The sequence below is a fragment of the Vidua macroura genome, chromosome 8, assembly GCF_024509145.1.
Source record: "Vidua macroura isolate BioBank_ID:100142 chromosome 8, ASM2450914v1, whole genome shotgun sequence".
In the NCBI taxonomy this organism is placed as follows: Eukaryota; Metazoa; Chordata; class Aves; order Passeriformes; family Viduidae; genus Vidua; species Vidua macroura.
The window spans coordinates 14,249,841-14,270,983 of NC_071578.1; the positions used below are offsets into that span (position 1 = coordinate 14,249,841).

Here is a 21,143-nt window from a genome sequence, read left to right on the forward strand (position 1 = left end):
CTAGGCCTGGTTGGATGGAGCCCTGGGTGACCTGATCTAGTAGGCAGCATCCCTGTCCATGGCAGGGAGATTGGAACTAGATGATCTTTAAGGTCCCTTCCATCCCAAACCATTCTGTTGTTCTATGAATCTAACACTCAGCCACACCCCGAGGGGTCAGCACCTGCCTGAGTCATCACCCTGCATGTCACCATCTCTCTCTGCAAGGGCCCCAGGAGTGGCTGTGCCATGGCAGCTAGTCTGAACTCCAAGAAAGGTCCCATCTTAGGTCATGCAAGGCACTGACTTGTCCAAAATCTTGTAGCCAGTGGATGCCCAAGGCAGGATGGCATTTACAAAAGCCTGCCTTTCCCAACCTCTTTTCCTGAGGGTCTGGGCACAGAGCTGTCTTTGTGTCTCTAGAAGCACAAAGTGGCTGCGCCAGGGACTGGGACAACACTGACAGGGCACAAGGCTACCAGGTCACCCCAGTGTAGCATGTTCACAGGTGCCCCAGCACAGAGTCTGGGGTTGCAGCCACTGTGAGAGACAGCAGGAGAGACATGCTGGAAGACATCAGGAACTCATGCCACTTGGGTTGCTTCAAGTGGCTAATCACCTCCTCTGCTAAAGCCCTTATTTCTCATTGAACATGTCTGGCTACAGCTTCTGCCTGTTGCTCCTGGTTCTTCTCTCCCTGCTAGATTCGAGAGCTCTCCAGTCACAGTGATTGTTTCCCACAAAGGTGCCTCCATACAGCCATCAAATACCTTTTTATTTCATTTCTGATGACTCCCTCTTGCAGGGTGCCTGGCTGAGCACCAGGCTTGCTGCGTGGCTGCCTGCTGCAGGGTCCTCACAGCCAGAATGTTGGGATCCAGGCACAGGGAACCTGTTATAGGGCACTGCCATGGGGCAGGAACCACACCTGCTCTCTGCATTTGCCATGGTGAGCCACGATGCCAAGCAAATCCACCAGACCGGGATGTCAATGTGACCACCACACATGTGCAATGCTGTGCTCGTGTGCTCCCGTGCACCCCAGCGCTGTGGGCGTGCTCTGCCTGCCAGTGTCCACAGCCCCAGTGCCTGGCTGCAACCTTGCATGAGCGCGCGTGTGCTCAGGGTGAGCACCCCTGCTGCCGAGTTGCTCGCTCATCCCAGGTTTGGTAACCACCCGGATAATTATTTGTACAAACTGCAAGCTGGCTCCCAATGCGCCCCCCCCCCCCCCGTGACTGGCAGGAACAGAAAACACACATGCTGGCAGGAAGCCAGCTCAAGCATGCCAAGACTGTGAATGGCACTGGGCACACTGGCTCCCTGGGGCTCTAAACCCAGCATGCCAGCACAGCGGGGCTTGGCTCTGGCCGTGAGCAGATGCACACGCAGGCAGGGCTGCCGGCGTGCCAGCGCAGCGCGCACGTGCAGCCGTACAGCCGCGCGTGTGCATCGGTGTTTGCATGACGGGCACAGCTGGCACGCAGCACGCGCGGCTCCGCAGGTGCACACGGCGTGTCCCAGGGGTGCGCTCACCCCACGGCACCCTGTGAGCACACGCGTGCTGTGTGCCAGCAGGACACACGTGCCGAGAGGGCCTGGCACGCTGCAGCCCCCAGCCACTGCCACTGCCACCCAGCGGGGTGGTTCTCCATGGTGTTCCCCAATACCTGCTTTTGGAGCTCCTCAGTGCCCTTCCCACGGATGCTGCCACCTGGCCAGGATATTTCTTTGGGGGAGAAGAACAGCCAGCAGGCACCTTGGCACAACAACAGCCATGGCCATAAGAAACATCCTTGCACCAGTTTCTGGGCCCTGTGCTGGCCTAGATGTCTCCATCCCACTCCTCTGGATGCATCCACACTGGGGATATAATGGGGCAGACACCTCGGGGTGTGACACAGCTCTCTGCAAGGGGCTGCAGAGGGAAGCACAGAGCATCAGTGAAATGAGCTGGGATGCATGAGAACATTCGCAGGGACATTTGCAGAGCAGTGAGGTAGGGCGCAGGCGTTGGGCCATAGGGAGCCTGGCAGTGTGGTGCACGGAGGGGGGTGGGATGTGCAGGGAATGGTGGCACGGTGATGGGGACAATGCACAGGAAATTAGAGCGAGCAGCAGCCAGACACGCTGCGGGGGGAAGGGAGATGCTGCGCTCCACTGAGGGCTGCATGAAGGCGGGGGAAGGCTCTTCTGCTGCGCTGGGGCCAGCATGAGTACCAGCCGCCTCTTTGCACATCTGGGACCTCCCTTTCCCATCCCCAGGACTAATATGTCCCAGTTTCCCCTGGCCCTTGCTCCTGGGGCCCCATCCATGCCGACCCAGCTCCCAGGGAATGGGAACCCTCTTAAAGCTAGCAGCCCTGACGCTTGGTGACCCTCTGCCTGGTGGCTCACCTGCCACCCCAGGCTCTCCCTGGGGACAAGGCAGCAGGAAGGCGGGGAGCAGTCTGCTCCTTGCTTGCATTGCAATGGGCAGAGGGGTGGCACAGGGCTGTTACTCTGCCAAGCAAGTAAGCCTGTGTGGTGGCAGTGCCAGACGACCCTCGTGGCTCTTGCAGGGATAGTACTGCTCTGGGAGCAGGATGAGAATCCACCCAGGATCAGGGACAGGAATCCACCCAGGATCAGCTGGATTCATAGAGCACTCATCCAGCAAATGTCCTCCAGCAATTTTCAGATGGTGCAATACAAACAGGGTGCAGGTGAGCACAGGAATGCTGACTGAAGGCACTAACATCCAGAATACTTCACTGGAGCCATTATTCCCCTTTCTAGAGCATTATGAGGGCCAGACATCTGCACACAGCCTGGTGGGTGCACAGCACACCCTCACACACTGCCAGCACACTCGCAAGCACCTACATGCACACACACAACAGTCTTTTTGCAGCCACCCATCTGCTTGTGTGAGCACTCAGTGTGCCACCCAAATGTGCACGCAGACCATGCACACACACCCCCGCACTCACACGTGCATGCAGCAAGGTGCAAACATCCCCTCATATACCCCTGCTGCTTTCTGACACAAGGAGAGGGCACATGCTGCCACTACAATATGCTGTGGATCCCTCAGCTGCCGAGCTGATCCTGGCTCTTGCCTGGCACTGCTTTTTTCTCTGGAGGGGCTGTGCTGGGACATCCCTGCTCCGAGGGTCTAATTTCCACTGTAAATGTATTCATGGATAATTTATCCCCAGTTGTTCCTGTGCTAATGTTGTCTTTTAGCTGAAATAGCTCTCCTCCTCCCTGGCGTTTACCCTGCTGATGTATTTATAGTGAGCACTCCGTTTCCCCACAGCCTGCGCTGTGCTGGGCACGAGTCACTGTCCTCCCTTCACGGGTCTCCTGGGCTCTGCCTCCTTGGCAGCCCCATGATACCTCTGATCCTCTTCCAGGCTGATTCCAGCACAGGCAGGTCCCTTAGGGCCCAGGCAGGCATGAAAGCAAGTGCCCAGTCCTGCCAGAAATGCCTTCCTAGTTCCTGCTAAGGATTGCTTTTGGCCCTCCCACATCTGCATGCCCATTGTGTGGTGGCTCACAGCGATGGACTCCCGTGCTCAGATGGCTGCTTGCTTGATCCCTCTTCTCCCTGCTGCCACCTCCCTGTCATTGTCCTACAGTGTCTGATCTCCTGTCTTGCCCACAGACCTCCTCTCTCTCTGGTCCTGCACCCCAGACCATCACACTGCTCCCGTGTTCCCTGGACACCTCTCAGCGCGGGGATCTCTTTGTGGCGCGGTTGGCAGTGATCTGACGACTGTCGCTCATCGCAGCGGCTCCCTGTGAGCTTTTGCCTCCCAGCACCCTTCCCCAGTCCCCTCCTCTGCCAGCAGGAGTCCCTCTCAGGTGCTCGCTGGGCATGGCAAACCCTGGGAAGGCATTACCATCACAGAAGTCTGTTTAACCCTCAAGTTTGTTTAATCTAGTCTTCCAGTCCTCTTCTTCACGGGTTTCCCGCGTCCTTGGCAGCAGCAGGGTGTGAATGCTGGAACCCAGGCACTGCTCACCCGGGGGGTCTCTGGGGTGCCCAGCCCCTGCCCTGGGACCCCCAGCCCTGCATCTCTCTCACAGCCTAGCCCCTGTCTTTGCACAGCCTCCCCGGACCTCGCACGGTCCCCAGCCTCTCCTGTCACCGTGCACAGTGCCCCCGGGTCCCCGCTTGGACTCTTCCTGTCGCCGGGACATCATTAGAAATGTTAATTATTTATTATCACTAAAAGCCCTTTTTGCTGCATTGCTGTTCTCTGCCTATCTCTCTGCCCCGTGCTGCCTGTAACCGGATCCGCCTGTGCTTGCCTCCTGCCTCGCAGTCCCTGTCCCTGCTTTTCCTCCTACCTGCTGGGACACAGAGTGGGGGAGTGAGAGCCTTCCACCATCCCCCGGCAGGACGTGGCCCTATGGGACGAGCTGGACTTGTCCCCCTGGGATCCCAGAGCCATGCCTGGTATGGAGATGCACAAGTAGCAGTCCCAACCTGGGGAGTGCACTGTCCCATGCCAGGAGAGGGGACAGGAAGATAGAGGAAGGACCTGGCTGGTGCTGTGATGGAGTCAGGAGCCATTAGCTCCTCTCAGCCAAGGACAATGATATTCCTCTCAGAAGCACTGGGATGGGACACCCTGTCCAAGGGATATCAGCAGAGTGGAGGCATCAGACTGTGCTGCAGCCCTCCCAGGCAGCATCCCTGGCTGGGAAAGAGCAAACAGGCTGAGGGGAAACCTGGGATGCTGTTTGCAGCCAGCTGGGGCTGGCAGGACACACTTGGGGCTGCCAGCTGCTTCAGAGAAGCCGTGCAGCTGCAAGGAGGCAGGGGAATGCCCAGCCGGCACAGCTCAGCCTCCTCTGCCAGGGCTCCTGAAAGATTTATCAGCTCCAAGTGGATCCCATTGATGAATCAATTAAAGCTTATCAAAAGCAGAGGAGTTCCTTCCCATGGGGCAAGGCTGGCACTGGATGCAGCCGCTCTGCCACAGCCAGCGCTGGGTGAGATTGGGAACTGCTTCAGGTTGCAACATCCCTGAGCACTGCTGGGCAGAAATCACCTCCTGGCAGCATCTGTGCCCACTAGAGCCAGCCACGGTGCCCCAGTACCTTCCAGGGACTGTGGCAGAATGGGCTGTGACAGCACGGGCTGTGACAGTGCCAGTGGGAGCCAACTCGAGTCAACATAAAACCTGGATCCCTCACAAGGGGCCTCTCCTTCATATTCCCCCCACCTCCAGAAGGAGCCAGGCTACCCAGGTTAGCAAGCTCCCCAGTCCTGGTGCTGTCACCCCCTGCTGCTGCACAGTCGTGCTCCGTGCTGGAGAGCAAGGCAGCAGCGGGAAGGAGACTACAGTGATAGCTGCGGGAGAGACGCTGGGGGATGGCTCCCACGGGAGTGCAGGGAGGAGCACCCAGGCTGCTCCTCGAGCAGTATTGATTCCTGCAGCACAAGCACTGCCTCTTGTGCCTATTCATTGTCGATGTGCAGCAGAACAAGGAGCAAGAGGACCTGGCTCCCCCCTCCACAGCCAGCCCACACTCCTAGGGGCTGTACCACTTCCCTGCCCGCCAGCCGCCGGCAGCACTGGTGTCTGCCCGCACCACCGCCTGCTTCCCTGCATTATACAGCACCGTCACGAGCTGCTGAGTCCCCAGGTGTTTTGTGCAATAATGCAAAGCAGATCTAATCCACCCCAGCCCCAAGCTCTCTGCAGTCCCCTCCCCACAGGCTGAGTGTGCTCCCTGGCCAGGCATGGGAGAGAGACCCAGGACTGTGGGTGCTGCCTGCCCCAGGAGCTGACAGGCAACACCCCTTACTGTTCCCCAGAGCTTTTCTCTGCCAAAAGCACTCTGTAAGCATTTGCTCTGCAGCAATAAATCAGAGGGATGCTTACACAAGCATGGGCCAGCCCTGTGCTCCCTGGGACCAGGGTGCAGCAAGGTGCTTGAGGCAATGCACAGCCCCAGAATGTGGTTCATTTGTTTCCTGTCTGCCTACAGCTTGGTAGGGTTCCAGGTGACAGTTCTCTGAACTCCTTGGGTCATCTGGGTCCTTTAGGACTAGAGCAGAGCAACCAGGGACCCCTCTGCACCCATGTGTGGTCCCAGAGGGTCCCCAGGACTGGCTGGGATATGACATGGATGCAACAGCCTTGGTTGTGGACAAGGTGGCTCCCTGCCCCTGGACCATGCCTGGTTGTCCACGTTCCTCCTGCTCTAACTCTGGCAAGGAGCCAGGGAGGAGCAGCCAAAATCCCTGCCTCCTCTGACACCCCCATGAGCATGTTGAGCCAGCAAGTTCACAGCTCCCTAAGAGCCCCAGGAGTCACAGGAATTGACATGCTCTCTAGGGGTTGGGAAGAGGCTCCAGGGCTCACAGAGAAAAGGCTGGTCAGGGAGAGCTGAGGTTGCCTCATGCTGTCCTTCCCATTCCAAGGGCCAGGCCTCAAGCCAGTCGATGCTGTGCAAGCAGGAGCTGTATGCACAGCTCGCTTGAGATCAGTCCCAGATCTGGGGCTGCCAACAGCTCCTTTCTCTCCCGCACTGCTCCTTTCAGCCTGTGCCTCCCCATGGCCCCAGCTGATGCAGCTGCAGATAAACAGACAAGGAGAGCCAGGCAGCAGCTCCCGGCTCGCTCTGCTGTCCCCTGGGAGGCACAGACATGGCAGCTTTAGATCAAGACTCTTCAGAAGCAAGAACAATCCCAGCTATCGGCAGACAGCGGCTGGCTGGTTTCCTGCATTCACTCTGCTGGGTACACGACATGGGCAGTGGGTTTTTGGACTGAGGTACTGGGACCACTGATGCAGAGCCACGGGATACTGCAGCTCCCACCAGCACTGAGTTCCTGGGGTATGGCCGAGCAGGCAGCAACAGGTGACCCCCTGTCCCAGAACTGGGAGCAGTGGGAGACCAGTGCCACCCTGCTCTATGCTGAGCTAGAGTCAGCCTTTAGGGTGTGGTATCTCCGTGCCTGGGAAGACTTCCAGGACACCTCAGACCACTCTAGCCCAGGAGAAGCTGAGCCATGGTCAAGCCAAACCCTACAGTACTATTCTGGGGTAGCTTAGGGACCAGTTCAGGTGGGATGCCCTGACCCATCTGCCCTTTCCTGGGGAGCACTGGGGTGTTAGCAGCGCAATGGGTATCTGTCCCCGTGGGTGGCAATCTGGAGGGAATTTGAGGGAAGCAGGAGCACAGACACAGTGGCTGGAGAGGACATGAGATTATTTTTCTAGTGGACAAAAATAAGGGGGTCCTTCTGCAGCCCACACCTTGCAGTGCTTGGACTGTTTTACTGCTGCCATGGAAACTGCTGTGGACCATCATTCTGTTGCACTGGCCAGGGTGACCAGGCCATGGCAGTTCCCAGACTTCCTTGTGCTCTCATTCCAGAGTGGGAGATGCTGGATGCTGCTTGCCAGTCACCATCCTAGGGTCACCCTGGGGCTGTGATAGGATGGGGGCATCCCTGAGTAGAGCACCAAAGGAACAGAAGGGATGGAGAAACCAGGTAAGTGCTGGCAGGGGCTGTCTGGTGCCATTCCCAGACAAACCCCGCTCCCACGTGGCCAGGGGCTCCACACTGCTTGGCCTCCTGCAAACATAAATCATTTTCTAATTTATAACATGAATAATTGATTTTGCCTCCATAGCTGGCGATAAATCTCCTGTGCGCACATGCATAAGAAAATAATAATAATGAAAGCGATCAGGATCTGCTGCCATCGATTACCTGTGAGAGGGAACACGGTCCCCTGTGTGCCACATGAGGCAGGGATAGGGGCCACTCCCCAGGGGATGCTGCGTGGCCCTGCCTGATGTGAGCTTTCCTTGTCCTGCGCAGGGGCACCTGCCTGAGGTGGGATGACTGTACCTATCCTAGTCTGTGCCCCTGGGGCTGTACTGGGACCCACACTGGGCACTCAGGAAAGTCCGAGTACTTCAGAGTATCTCAGCCATCAGCGGTCCCAGCCTTGTAACTGCACCTAAGGAGGGATAAGGTGCTTGGCACGGCCCCATTCACGGATGCGCGTGCGATGCCTCAGTGGCACCTTGCCAGGGTGGCCCGTGACCGGTCCCCTGTCCCTCGGCAGCTTCACAGTCTAGGGGGAGCTGCAGAAGCCGCCCTGGCTCCCGCTGCCCAGTCCCGGCACGGGCAGGCGGCGTGCACGCCATGGGACACTCCTCTCCCCGGGTCACCTCTTCTCCGGTGCCCGCACCATGAAGCTGGCTGGGAAACAGCCGGTTGGAAATCGCACCGGAGAGCTTCGGCTCGGCAGGAAGGAGGTCCTGGAGCGGGGAGTGGGCAGGGACCCGCTGCCCATCAGCCGAACTAACCAGGGCGGCTTGCCCAAAGCCTTCGTAGGGCGGTGTCCTCATGTCTGCCCGCCCGGTCACAGTGAGCACCACGGCTCCGGCCCGGTGCGTGACACTGAACAGTAACGGGAGACCTACGGCAGCCTCAGGGGGGGCACCCTCAGTCCACCACCATCCCAGCCACGGAGCCTCCTTCCTGCGGCTGCCAGCCGGTGCCGGAGAAGGACGGCCCGCCGTGGCACCTTGGCCGCCCGTGGTGCCGCGCGGAGCACGGTGCGCGGCGGCGGCGGCGGCCCGGGCGCCCACGGCCGCGGGGGAGGAGCGGCGGCCGGGGCACGGGGCGGGGCGGGGCGGGCGCCGGGGCCGCGCTACAGGTCCCGCACTACAGGTCCCGGCGCTCCCCACGGCGGGGCGGGCTCGGCGCGGCGGAAGCGGCGGCGCGGCGCGGAGCGACGGGGGACCCGGCACGGCCACTGGTAACGGCGGCGGCCTGGCGGGCGGCACGGCCCGGCACGGCCCGGCCCGGCCCGGCACGGCACGGCGGGGCGCTCGGTACCGGGGCACAGCGGCCCGGGGTGCGCACCCTGCCCAGTCCCGGCGCTGCCCCGCTCTCCCTCACCCTGGTGTCCCAGCCCTGATCCTTACTCCCCGTCCCAGCCCTGATCCTTATCCCCTGTCCCAGCCCTGTCCCCAGCTCTGCTCCCCTCGCCCTGTCCAAACCCTGATCCCCACCTAAGTCCGGCCTCCCCAGTCTGCTGGCAGGCAAGCCCCGGGATACCCGGACATTGCACATTGCAGACCCCATAACTCTCCCCACCGTACAGAGTCACAGGGCGATGTGTCAGCCCTTGAGTGCAGGGAAGCTACACAGATTCCTGGGTGCTTGGTATGCCAGTCTGCCATGCCTTGTAAAACAGGTGTCTGGTGCTCACACGTGCTGGACACTGTTTTTCATGGCTGCCTGCAGGCCCCTGGCATCCTCGTGTATCCTTCCCATGCCTGCGAAGTTCTGTGTGCTGCCTGCTGTGGGGCTGTCACAGCCCTAGAGTGGCCCATGGCACGATGCTGGTGACCAGATATGCCTCTTGCACATTTTGGGGTTGTCATCCCAGTCACTTGCTTTATGGTGTAAGTGCACTGTAGGGCTCTGGGCCTTGCCTTTCAGGCTGCTCTTGCTCCCTGAGTAGCTCCTTTGGGTTATTTTAACTTCATTTTCCCAGGCTGGGTCTTGCTTTGTTTCCTGCTTACATTTCTTGGATCCTTTCAACGGATCCTTCCTTCCTTCCATGTCTTTCTGGATGGTGTTTACAACAGCTCGCTGCTCAGTATCATCTAATGACAGTTCATTATTCAAGTAGAAGTTTGAGAGATGCTGTAAAAGGAGACCCTGAAGTTCAGCTAAGTTGGCTCTTGCTTGCCTCATCAAAAAGCTTTGCCCAGTGATTCTTCTGAAATAACTTCTCTGGGCAAGCCAGTATCCGTCATTCATTGTACAGGTATGCAGGCTCCTTTAATTGCCAGTTTTGTTCTGGGGATAGGAACAGGGTTTATCCTGTTCTCAGCTCTGGTTGTGTTGTCCTTTCTTACAGAGAAAATCAGTGCCTTGTTTGCTCTAGCCATCACTAGGGCCCTGGTTTCTCCTCAGCACTGTGTGTCAGCAGGTTAATAGGTTCCTCTCCGCACTGGCCAGGCTGGCCAGGTGACTGTGTCTGTGTGGACATGCTGTTTTTGCTTTTGCTGCAGCTGTTTTTGCAAGGCCTCTGCCTCATTTGCATTTTTCTGTTTAAAAACAGTGATTTTTCCCTTTTGAGTCATCTTTATTTTTGAGACATCATTAATTTTCTCTCCCTCCTTGTTTATTAATAGATCTTTTCACTTCTGTGCTGATGCTGCCTGGTTATATTTGTAAAGTCCTTTGTATTCCCCTTAGCATTCTGGCTGTTAACTCCTTCTGCTGGTTTGTTGTCCTTTCCCTCTCCTGTGCCCCCCTGCAGTTGTGAGGGGACACTATTGACTTTCAAATCATCTTCCTGTCTGGAATGTTCCCCTTCTCTTGTTCCAGGTATCTCCTAAGAGCATCTATTCCAGGTGTCTCCTAAGAGTATTGCAAGTGAAAGGCACAATTGAAATCTCTCTCAGTACCTTAGATGCTTTTGCCACCTCCTCACACAGCCAGTGTTTGCTGTGGCTGTTGGAGAGCTCTTTCTCCTGGCAGCAGGGGACAGGAGGTCTTAAAACCTGCGGGGCTGCAGGCAGGAGTTGGATGGAATGCAGCTCTTCACTCCTTGAATGCTTTGCTTTGCCTTGAATGCTTTGCTTTGCTAGTGGCTGTGTTCATGCCTTTGCTCTGTCTCCACCAGGTATCCAGGTCCTTTCCTGGCCCCGTTGCCTGCTGTTGAGCCAGGTGGCCTGGGCTGGAGCTCTGCTGAGAGCAGGAGAGGTGCAAGGTAGCCAAAACCTCTGACAGTCCTTGTCCTGGCTGTCAGGGGCTGGTGTTATGCAGTTGGTAAGTGTGCCATGGCACGTGCCTGGCATGGGATGAGTCCTGCAAGTGGCAGGTTCCCCAGTGGAGCTGTTTAGAATCTCCTTGTACCTGCCTTTTTATTATTCTTGTTATTATAGTTATTTTTTTCCCCTTCAAAGAGCCCAATCTGCTGCAGGCTGTAAAGAGTGACATTGTGGTGTGCGAGCTGCATGCCAAGGCTGCGTGAGGTCCCCCAAGGCTCCTGGTCCCCCAGTATTGCCATCCCTGTTCACTGTCAAGGCTTTAAGGTTATCTACTCTATTGATGGGAATATGGATTGAGTGGAATTAGAAACCTCGAAGGCTAAAAATACAGCTCCCTGCCAGGAAATGCAGCAGCCTGCTGGGAGGGTGCTGTGTGGCACTGAGACTTCTCCAGGAACTGGCATGTTCCACATGAGCACCACGGTCCAGCATCCGTGCCTGTTCCCAGGTTCCCTGAGCAGGACTGTGGCTGGCTTGCTCTTGTTTGTGGGGTCCTTCCCTCGACAGGACAGGGGGAGAAATCAGGGAGAAAACTCTGCCCATGTGACCTGCAGATGTTCACTAGAGGACAGGCTGGCACCTGACTGGGCAGCTCGCTGAGACCTCACAAATGCATACCATGAGCACAAGCTCCCCATGAGCAGGGTATTCCTGGGAACAGTGTGAGAGGAGCCTGTGCCTTCAGAGAGCTCTGGCTGCCTCCTGGCTGATGATCCTGCATCCTCCTGGCCATGCTGGGCTGTGTTGTGCTGGGCTGGTGGACTTTACGTGGCAGACAGCTGGGCAGCACTCCCATCACCTCTTTTACCATGGTGCCATGGCCTTTTCCTGCTTGGTGCCAGAGTGCTGAGTTGTTTTACTAGGCAGGTTCATAAAACAAGACAGCATAGGCCTTTTTGGAGATGCACTGCTTGTTGCTGCCTGTCTTTGTGGGGAAGGCTTGGTCCCAAATTCTGGAAGTGGTAGGGTTGCCCTGCTTAGCGTAGTGTGAATGCGACCCAAAGCCAGGGCCATTGCTCTGCCTCCCAGAGCATGAAATTAGTGGGTGCTGACCCGTGGCTGTAGCATTGACGAAGTGTTTGATAGGCTGGGGGCAGGAGCTGTGCAGCCCTGTGGGGAAAAAACAAAGCGCTGCGACATCCCTGCCAGTGTGGGTCATCTGCCACCTTACCGTGCTTCTCAGGCTGCAGGAAGCAGCTCTTCCCCAGCAGTGTGTGGCAGGCAGAGGCAAAGCTGTGCAGGGAGAGGATGCTCCCAGCACCAGCCGTCTGGCTAATGCTGCACCATCTGCTTTGGAGGGTGAGGCAAGGTGAATGGCAAGTTTTTGAGGAGCCCATAAATCCTGTGTGCAGAGGCTCTTGGAGGTGACATGGGAGCTGCATGGAGCAGTGCTGCTTCTGGTTGCTCCCCGTGCTGGAAATTGTCAGGAAGGAGAGCCTGGGGAGATCACTGACCCCCACAAGTCATTCAGCAATGAGCCATGGCCTGGGACTCTTGGGCTTGGCTGGGAAAAGTCCTTCAGCAGAACATGCTTCGGTGCAGTTGGAAGCTGTCTGTGATTAGAAGTGGTGGTGCTGGGGGGCTTCCAGTGCCCCCTCGCCTCTGGCACTCGGCTGCCACTCAGTGAGAAAATGTATAATGCCTCAGTGTTGAAAAATGACTAATCCAGTCCTTGGAAGGTTTGTAGGATACATTCCTTTCTTGCGGTCGATAAAGATAAAGGGGATCGTTCTGCCAGCAAAATTAGTGTATCAAAGAACGGGGGAGGGGAATGACAAGAGCTACGGAGACAGAAAAATGGTTGGGGCAGCCCTGGGATGGTGCTCAGCATCACCACGGCACCCGTGCTTGCACCTCATGTTCCTGCCCACCTTCGCAGCATGAGGTGCAGGCACAGGCACCGCGGTCATGCTAGGGGTACTGCCCTGCTGGGCTCTTCCAGTGGTTTCCAGAGAGCCATGAGAGACTCATCCATCATGCCAAGGCAACAGTCTGTCCATCCATCAGGAAGAGGGGATGATGCCGTGTGGCATGGGCAGCCCCAGCCACTTTCCAGCCAGTGGTTGGCCTCCCCTCGCCTTCCCGGCACCACTGCTGGCTGTTGGTGAGGGGCCACGGAGAGCGTTCGCGCCTCGGTCAGGGGCTGTGTGGAGGGGAGGCTAATGTACCGGAGGTGCCTCGGAAATGAGAGCCTTGGATGGGTTCCTGGCCCTATTGATCTGCCGGCAGTTTATGCATCCTGACATTCATAATCTCGGTCGGCGCTGATGGTCCAGATTAATGGGCCCAGGGGCTGTCCATCCGTCACTTCACATTAATTACTGAAGAGGTGTTTTTCCAGTGATTTACCTGACAGCGGCCTGTGATGAATCCCCCTAAACGGAGTGGGCAGTGATTAATCATGGAGGCCCAGCCCAGCCCCGCTCTGCCTTCCCCTCAACCACAGTGCAGCCCCCTGCACCATCCGTCTCCATAAACCCTGTCTGATGCATATTTATAGGGGCAGGGGGGCCTGGCCACTTGTGGTGTGCCTGCTTCTGCCAAAGATGATGAAAAATAAATCTCTGTCGGGACGGGGCAGCAGGTGAGCAGGGCTGCATCATGCCATGGTCCTGCGCCAGGGTATCCCTGCACTGGGGTTTGCTTCCTGTTGTTCTGTGGCTGCCTCAGGCTTCTCTGTGGTTTTTGATGGCTGAGTAGTGCCTGGTCTCAGTGTTCTGCTTCAGCTGCAGATGCTGTTCCCTTGAGCCTGAGGGTCCCAGGTAGCAGCTGCTGGAGCGGGGCAGGTGCCCCAGTGATTCTGTCAGGATTTCCCTGCTTCCCCCGAGCCGGATGTGCCCCACCAAAGGCTGTAGGGCTGTGGGGTGCTCCGGGCCCCAAACCCTGTCTGCTGGTACTCTGCTGTGGGGCCGTGTTGGGGCTCCACAACCTATCACTGTGTGCCAGTTGCTGAGGGAACAGGGCTGGGTGCTGGGACCCCGACTCAGTGACCTGGGCAGGGGCTGCCCACTGTGCGCTCAGCTGTGGGGCTGTTGGGCTGCAGGCAGGACAGTGACGCTGTTCTCTCCTTGGCAGGCACTGGTGGCACCATGCAGCAGGAGGCGGAGGGCGGCCGGGTGCGCCGCAGGAAGCCCGACATGGCGCTCTACGTGCCCAAAGCGCGGCGGGAGAGAGAGGCACAAGCGGCAGGCGACATACGGGCTGGGCACCGCCGGGAGCCTGAGAACCACCGCCGGGAGCCTGAGAACCACCGCCTGGTGCAGGACTCCGGCTGGGCCAGTGGCGAGGGGCAGAGGAGAAGCCCCTGTGCCAGAACACAGGCAGGCAGAGCAGCAAGGAGGGAAAACAAGGTGGATGCCGTCCCAAAGGAGCTGCGGACAGCCTCTGCCAGTCACAGCCACAGGACGAGAGGCAGCTGCCCTACTGCACTGGAAAGCCTGGAGGCATCACCCAGCATGTGTGAGTCATGCCCAGATCCAGCTCTTGCTCAGCCCCGGGACAGGCAGGACAAAGCATCTCATGAAGAACCTGGAGAGCTCAGCCATGACCACAGGATAAGGACTGAGCCTGACCCTCCATCCCCAGAGAATGCCCAGGCTGGGGCTGTGAAGGCTACCCCCAAGCCTGAGGATGACTCCACTAGCCCAACACCCGCTGCTAGCCCAACAATGGTTTGTCAGACAGGCCTGAGTGGCATGTTGGAGCACTTGGGGGACAGCACTCTAGATCCAGCTGGGTGCCTCTCCCAAGGCCTGGGAGAGGCTGTCCTGCAGTCAGCAGGGGTGGGCAACCATGGAAGAGTGCCCCAGGTGGAGGGGGGGACAGTGGATCCAAAAGCCTGGGAGGAGGAGAGGTCTCTCCTGGCAGAACAGAGCAAGGGTTGTGCCACTGGAGTGCCAAAGGAAGAGGAGACATGGGGAGGCAGAGCTGAGCTTCCTGGGGAGAGCACGTTGTGTGCACCAGGAGCCAGCTGCCAACCTGCGTTCCTGAGGGGCAGCATGGGTGATGTTCCAGTGCTCCCAGGGGAGAGCACTCCACAGCAGGGCACGGGCAGCCCATCCCAGCTCCCGCCCGTCATGGGGGAGAGCGCTGCTGGTGCTGGGGATCCCAGTGGGGAGGGTGACCTGGTGCCTGCTGTAGTGGAAGCAGGCAGCACAGATAGCAGTGCTGGATCTGAGAGCAGCCCGTGGGAAGGAGCACCTCTGGAAAGCTGTGAGCCCCCAGTGCCCCTAGAGCAGCTGTGCCATGGCATGGAGGGGATCTCACCTGCGTCCTGGGCCAAGGAGCTGGCAAGGCCAGATGAGGATGTGGGCTCGCTGCAGAAGCACCAGGAGGCTGAGAAAGAAGAGAGAGGTCTCCACAGCAGCTCCCCTAAGGAAGGACAGACCAGTGCCAGTGCTGAAACCCTGAGCCAGACCAGCCCAGGTTCTGAGGAGAGCTGGGATGTGCTGTTCAATGATGATGGAGACTGCCTGGACCCACGCCTGCTGGAGGAGGTACTTCCTGCAAGCCAGTGTTTGTGGGGATTGGCAGGGATGTGGGGGATGTCTGTTCCTGTGTTTTCTGGGGTGAATGCGTGGGGTGGGTGGACTGCACCCAGTCAGCCTAGCTGGCTGTGCTGCCTGCTCTTAGAGCCAGCCTTCCCCTGTGCTGCCGAAACACCTGGGATCTCCATCCTCCCCATCTGTCCCACCCCATCCTGCATTGCTGGGGAAGGCTGGGGTGATCGTCCCTCTGTAGTACATAAAGTGTGCCCAGTAAAACCTGCTGAAGTGATGTAAACTGCAACTGCACCCTCATGAAACCAGGGCTGGTGATAAAGAAATGGGCTGAGATGGATAGGATCCCATTGAAACAGCAATGGGATGTTTCCTCGAAACTATGGCTTCCTAATCAGCTGTGGCTCATTGCCATTCCCTCCTGCACAGATGCTGCTGAATTTACTACAGTTGGCTGCTTAGTGCCAGGACCCACACAGTTTTGCTGCCATCCACGAGGAAAGCTTGGCTCCTGCAGCAAGGCTGGATATCCCTTACTGCATTTTAAATCGGTAGCGTCAAACTGGTAATTTTCCAAGTGACGTTAATGTACCTGAGGAAACAAACAACGTTACTATTGTTACATCCAGCGTCTGCCTACCCCTGGCTGGAAGCAGGGTGTGAAGTGATGGGTGATACCTTGATAACAGCATCTGTGAAGGGATCAGATTAACTCAAGAGCACTCTTACTGAGGGGCACAGATCCCACCTTGTTTGCAAGCCCTTGCTTGGGCTGATGTGTCCTCTTGGAGCCTGGCATGGTGCTGAGACGGTGGGACACAGAGGGCTTGCATCTGGGAGATGTGGAAGGGTGTTGGGTATTCCCATCCTTGCATGGCTGTGCTCCCCTGAGCCACTGTCCCTCAGCCTCCAGACTGGAGATTGAGGTGAGTGCTGCTGTGAGGAGGACAGCACTGCTGCTCTGAGGCAGCTGGTGCAGGTGGCATTGGCTTTCTGTGGGCTGATGCCATGGGCACGGCTTTGCCCTCGGGGGAGGAAGGTCAGGGAGGATCCCTGCTATGGTGCGGCCATAGGATGCTGTGGGCAAGGTTGTGCTGTGCAGTGCGGGTTCTCACTCCCAGGAGTACCTGTATTGGCTCCCCTATGCACAAGCTCTGAAACAAGTTTCAGCTTTAAAGGGAGCTTCCCAAAATGGGTGAAAAAGAACCTGAAATAGGGATTTATCAAATGTTGCCATCTTTGTCCCCTGCAGATTCATACATGGCGCCTTGTGCTTCCTGAGCCCTCTGAGCTCCCAGCAGGTGGATGTAGCTGCGTGGGGAGGGCTCAGGCTCTTGGGAAGATGGAGCTGTTGTTAATTAACATAAAGAACAAGAAAATTAGCAACATTTTCCTCGAAACTGAATCCTTATGCAATGCAGGTAGCTGGCAGAGAGCAAGATTTATGACGTTCTGTGTGGAGGAGAGATTTCTGATAGCGGATGGCTCTTTAATCTAGCAGGAAAAAGCACTGTAGTGAGCACCATTGGCTGGAAGCTGAAACCAGACAAATTCAGAGTAGAAATCAGTTTGAACACAGAGTAATTAAGCACTGCGACCGTTTCCTTGCAGGCTCTGTGGATTCTCCATCAGGTGGTGTGGCACGGCAGGGGCTGCGATGTGTGCGTGCCTGCCCAGGGCTGTGGTGTAAGCGAGCAGCCACAGATCCCCCCTGGCCTGCTCTGGCAGGAGTGTGTCTTCAGAGAGCAGCAAGATGTGATGGACAGGCATCATTTTCCCTGTCATCTGTCTGTCCATCCATCAGGCGAACCCTCCCTGGGATGCCTGCCATGGCTGGGGACCTCACCATGGCTCGCACTCCCTGCCCTGCCCCATGGCTGGGGAGTTGCTGGCACGCTGTGTGCCAGGCTGGCAGTGCTGCAGGACCTGTTGAGCCGTGCCTGCCGCGTGGCTGAGTCCTGCTGCCAGACGGCTCCTGTCCTTCCTGCCCCACCACACTTGGTGATTTGTGAAGGTCAAGGGCTGCTCTGGCACTCTGTGCTCCTGCTCTCAAATCATCTTCCCGGTGCCTGACACTATCTGAGTGCTCTGCTCCCTCAAGCAGCACTACAGGGCTTAATCCTGCCTGGGAATGGCTCCCTTGCTTCCCCTGAGCAGGCGCAGGGTGCCTGATGAGTGTGCTGCCCTGCACGGGGGTGATGGCAGGGCAGGAGGCTCTGCTGGCAGTGCTGGCTTGTCCCGTGAGCTCCATAACTCAGCTCTACCCTCCACCAGCATCCAGCCGCTATGGCAGCACCCCCTTACCTGCCATGAATCCATCTTCCCCATAAAATTGTCGGAATGAGCACTTTTTATTGACTGAGCTGGCTGGGATTTATGGACTCTAACCTTGCAGTCGTGGTGTGCTCTGCTATGATCCCTTAGGGGATCGGGGTGGGAACCTGCCTGAGTTATGTACCCATTTCTTGGCATCATGCCAGCCCCATGCTCCAGAGGGAACAGGGAGCTGTCAGTGGCTTTGGACTGCACCTGGCCTGGTGTCTCAGCTGAAACAGGACAGTGAATCTCCTTGGCCACTGGCATGGCGTGGTTTGGAAAGCAAGGATTCAGCAAGCGATGCAGGGCAGCCCACTGGGCAGAGCATGGTGCAGGGTGACTAGCTGGCACTGGCAATGCTGTGGGACAGAGGGAAATAGGGGCTGGCTGCACCCTTGTGTTGTGGCAGCGGGAGCCTGCTGCCTGTGTTCTGAAATAAAGGCTGAAAAATGCGCAAGGTAGAAAAGCTCTACAGCCATCATCTTTTAGGGCTGGAGAAAGTGCTCCGCTGTGAGGTATTAAAGGTGCACAACCCATTTTATCAATAAGAAGATTGAGAAGGGACTTGATTAACGTTAGTAAGTGCTGTGATGGGGAGGAGACCAGGGACTGAGGGTTCTTTAGTCCGGCGGAGAAGCAGAACAAGAACTGCCGGCTGGAAAGTGAAATCAGACAAATTCAAATGAGAAATAAAACATAAATTTCTAGGTGCACAGGTGATTAACCAGCAGAACTTACTCCTCAGTGGAGCACTGTCTTTTTCATCTTGGCATCTGGGGTGCTGATAGGCTGCTCCGGTGCATGTGCTGCAGCCAAGGCATGCTGAGCCTGGTGCTTCCATGTGGCAGAGAGACATCAATCTTTCCTCCTGGCATTATTATCCTGCTCCTTGTTCTTCCCCTAAGGTATTTCAGGTCATCACATCACTGTGGAAGGAGGGGTGTGCTTGGAGATGCATGTGCTGTTTCACCCCTGCCATTCCTACCATGTCCCTGACCTGGCCACAGAGCATGGCAAGTGAAGGGATGCTGGTAATGGGAAAAGCAAGTCTATGGTGTGAGAACCCTGGTTGATAACTCCTAATTCTCAATGCCATTAATCCATCTGCAGTGCTGGGGTGCAGGGACCTGGACAACTTTCTGGGGAGCACTTGCCACGCTTTGGGAACTGCTGTGAGGCAGGTGGGCATGGGTTGCTCAGTGCTGTGCCTCTCCTACTGCTGCAGCTCTCAGGGGGTGAGAAGCACCAGGAGAGCCAGCAGTCACCTCGCTTCAACTACTATGGGGCCGAACCTGCTGCTCCAGACATCAGCGATGATGAGCTGCCCCACGTCATCGAGATCTACGACTTCCCCTCGGATTTCCGCACTGAGGATCTGATGCGTGTCTTCTGCAGCTATCAGTGAGTCTGCCAGCACTCTGTCCCTGGTGCTGGGGTTCCCTGCCTGGGCTCTGTTCCAGATAACTTCCCTATCAGGTGTCCATGCCTCGCTGACCTGCCCTCTCTTCGGCAGGAAAAAAGGCTTTGATATTAAATGGGTGGATGATACGCACGCCCTGGGCATCTTCTCCAGCCCCATAACAGGTATTGCTCCTGGTTCAGCTGGGGATGGGCAGAGAGGAGGCATCCCTCTCCCACAGCCAGATCCTGGGCATGGGGCTGACCCTGCACGTGGACATGCTGCTCTCTTCCTGCAGCACGCGATGCCCTCAGCACCAAGCACCTGATGGTGAAGACACGCCCACTGTCCCAGGGCACCCGCGCCTCTAAAGCCAAAGCCAGAGCATATGCTGGTGAGTGGTGCTGCTCTGTGCCAGCTTGGTCCATCGTGCTTGTGCTGCAACATTATCTTGATAACTGGGGAGGGATGGGGCAGCCAGCGTGGCTCCACAGCTGTGCCAGCTGCCCTGTCCCTCCCAGAGTGCCCTACTAATGTCCCCCCTCTTCACAGAGTACCTGCAGCCAGCCAAGGAGCGCCCTGAAACATCAGCTGTCCTGGCCAGGCGGCTGGTGATCGGTGCCCTGGGGGTACGGAGCAAGCAGACACCAGCCCAGCGAGATGCCGAGCGGAGGAAGCTGCAAGAAGCTCAAGGTGAGTTTTGGGTGCCTGGAGGGGCTGCAGTATAGGGGGGCTTCCTCACGCATGCTCTATCTCACAGAGCTGCTGGGTGAGAGGCGGCTGCAGCAGGGTGGACTCCAGCCACTTCCACAGGGAGGTGGGGTGGTAGATGTGGCATTCACCCTCTTGTCTCTGCAGAAAGGAAGCGCCTGGAGAACAAGCAGCGGGAGGATGCCTGGGAGGGCCGGGACTGAGCCAGGAGGCTGCACTTTCAGCCCATGTCCCTCTCTGCAGGCAGGCAGAGCATTCTGCATCTCAGAGCTGGGACAGATTCTGCGTCCAAAAGCACTGGGCTGCTTCAAGGGCTGAGCAGCACGTGGGCTGGTTGGTGCTGTGGGGATGCTGTTGCTGTCAGGAAGCACTGCCCATCCTGCCCAGGGCAGAACCCCCAAGGCTGCCAGCCACAGCAGGAGCAACAGCAGGATGCAGGGAGCTCAGCAGAGAGCGTGAGGGGCTTTGTGGGGTGGCCCTGGCCACCTGGAAGGGCCTTGTGAGTGAGAGTTTCTGTCCTTTATTTTGCTAATAAATGCCATTTATTTTATTTGCTTGCCTGGGTGGTGGCTCCCCATTCCCTTCATACCGGGGGAGGGTGTGCGTGCCTGGGGCAGCTGCGCATGGTCCGCAGCGCTGTGGGGATGTCCACCCCTCCCAGGTGCTGGGTGTCCCCAGCGGGTGTGGGGGATGTGCAGGCAGGAGGGATCGGGCAGGACGGCAGGCAGGAATGTGCTGGCAGGAACCCTGTTTACTTCCGCGGAGCAGCTGCAGCCCTGAACAGCAGGGCCCTTGTCAGAGCACGGGCAGGGCCGTGTTCGTGGCCCCACATGGGGCTCTGATGTGGCCATGCTGCCAGCCATGGCAGGCTGGGGGCTTCCTGCCCTGCCCCCGGGCGGAGGCTGGCACCTGGGACCTGCCTTTGGCTCTGCTTTGCATCATCTCTCAGCACCTGAAAAACAGCTCTGTGTGCCCCAGCATTCCCACCCTGTAGCTCTGCAGACTCTGAGGTTTTGGGGCCTTTCATAGGAGGTGAGGATGGGGATGATGCTTTTCTGCCACCACTACCAGCAGTTTGCATGCTTTTGGTCGCTGAAGAGCTCATGTGGCTGCCCTGCGTCCCCTGGCTGTCCCCCAGCTTGGCAGCAGTGGAGCTGGTCATGACCCCGTGGTGGTGGCTGCCTGCCCCTGCACCATCCGGCAGCGCTGCCAGCTGGGAGCCATCTCGGCTGCTGTTCCCGGATGCTCGTGGCTTGGCCGGTGGAAATTTCAGGGAGCAAAGCTGCTCTCATGTGGAAAACATCTTTCCCGCCATCCGGCATCCCTCAAAGCCCGAGCCTGGCCGAGTGAGCCTCCACCAGCACGTGCCTTGCCACGGTCTCTGGCCTCAGGCCCCTCCAGTGCATCACCGTCGTTCCCAGCAG

At 57.7% G+C, this 21,143-nt stretch overlaps 1 protein-coding gene across 1 annotated transcript; it reads left to right on the forward strand.

Moving 5' to 3' along the window:
- The first annotated feature begins 8,190 nt into the window (after window positions 1–8,190).
- On the forward strand, window positions 8,191–20,269 carry R3HCC1L (R3H domain and coiled-coil containing 1 like). The gene is made up of 8 exons (XM_053983993.1): window positions 8,191–8,408; window positions 8,467–8,762; window positions 13,870–15,290; window positions 18,835–19,010; window positions 19,123–19,193; window positions 19,307–19,402; window positions 19,561–19,701; window positions 19,867–20,269. The coding sequence occupies exons 1-8, from the start codon at window positions 8,191–8,193 to the stop codon at window positions 19,920–19,922; spliced, it is 2,475 nt and encodes an 824-aa protein (XP_053839968.1). The 3' UTR covers window positions 19,923–20,269.
- The last annotated feature ends 874 nt before the right edge of the window (window positions 20,270–21,143 follow it).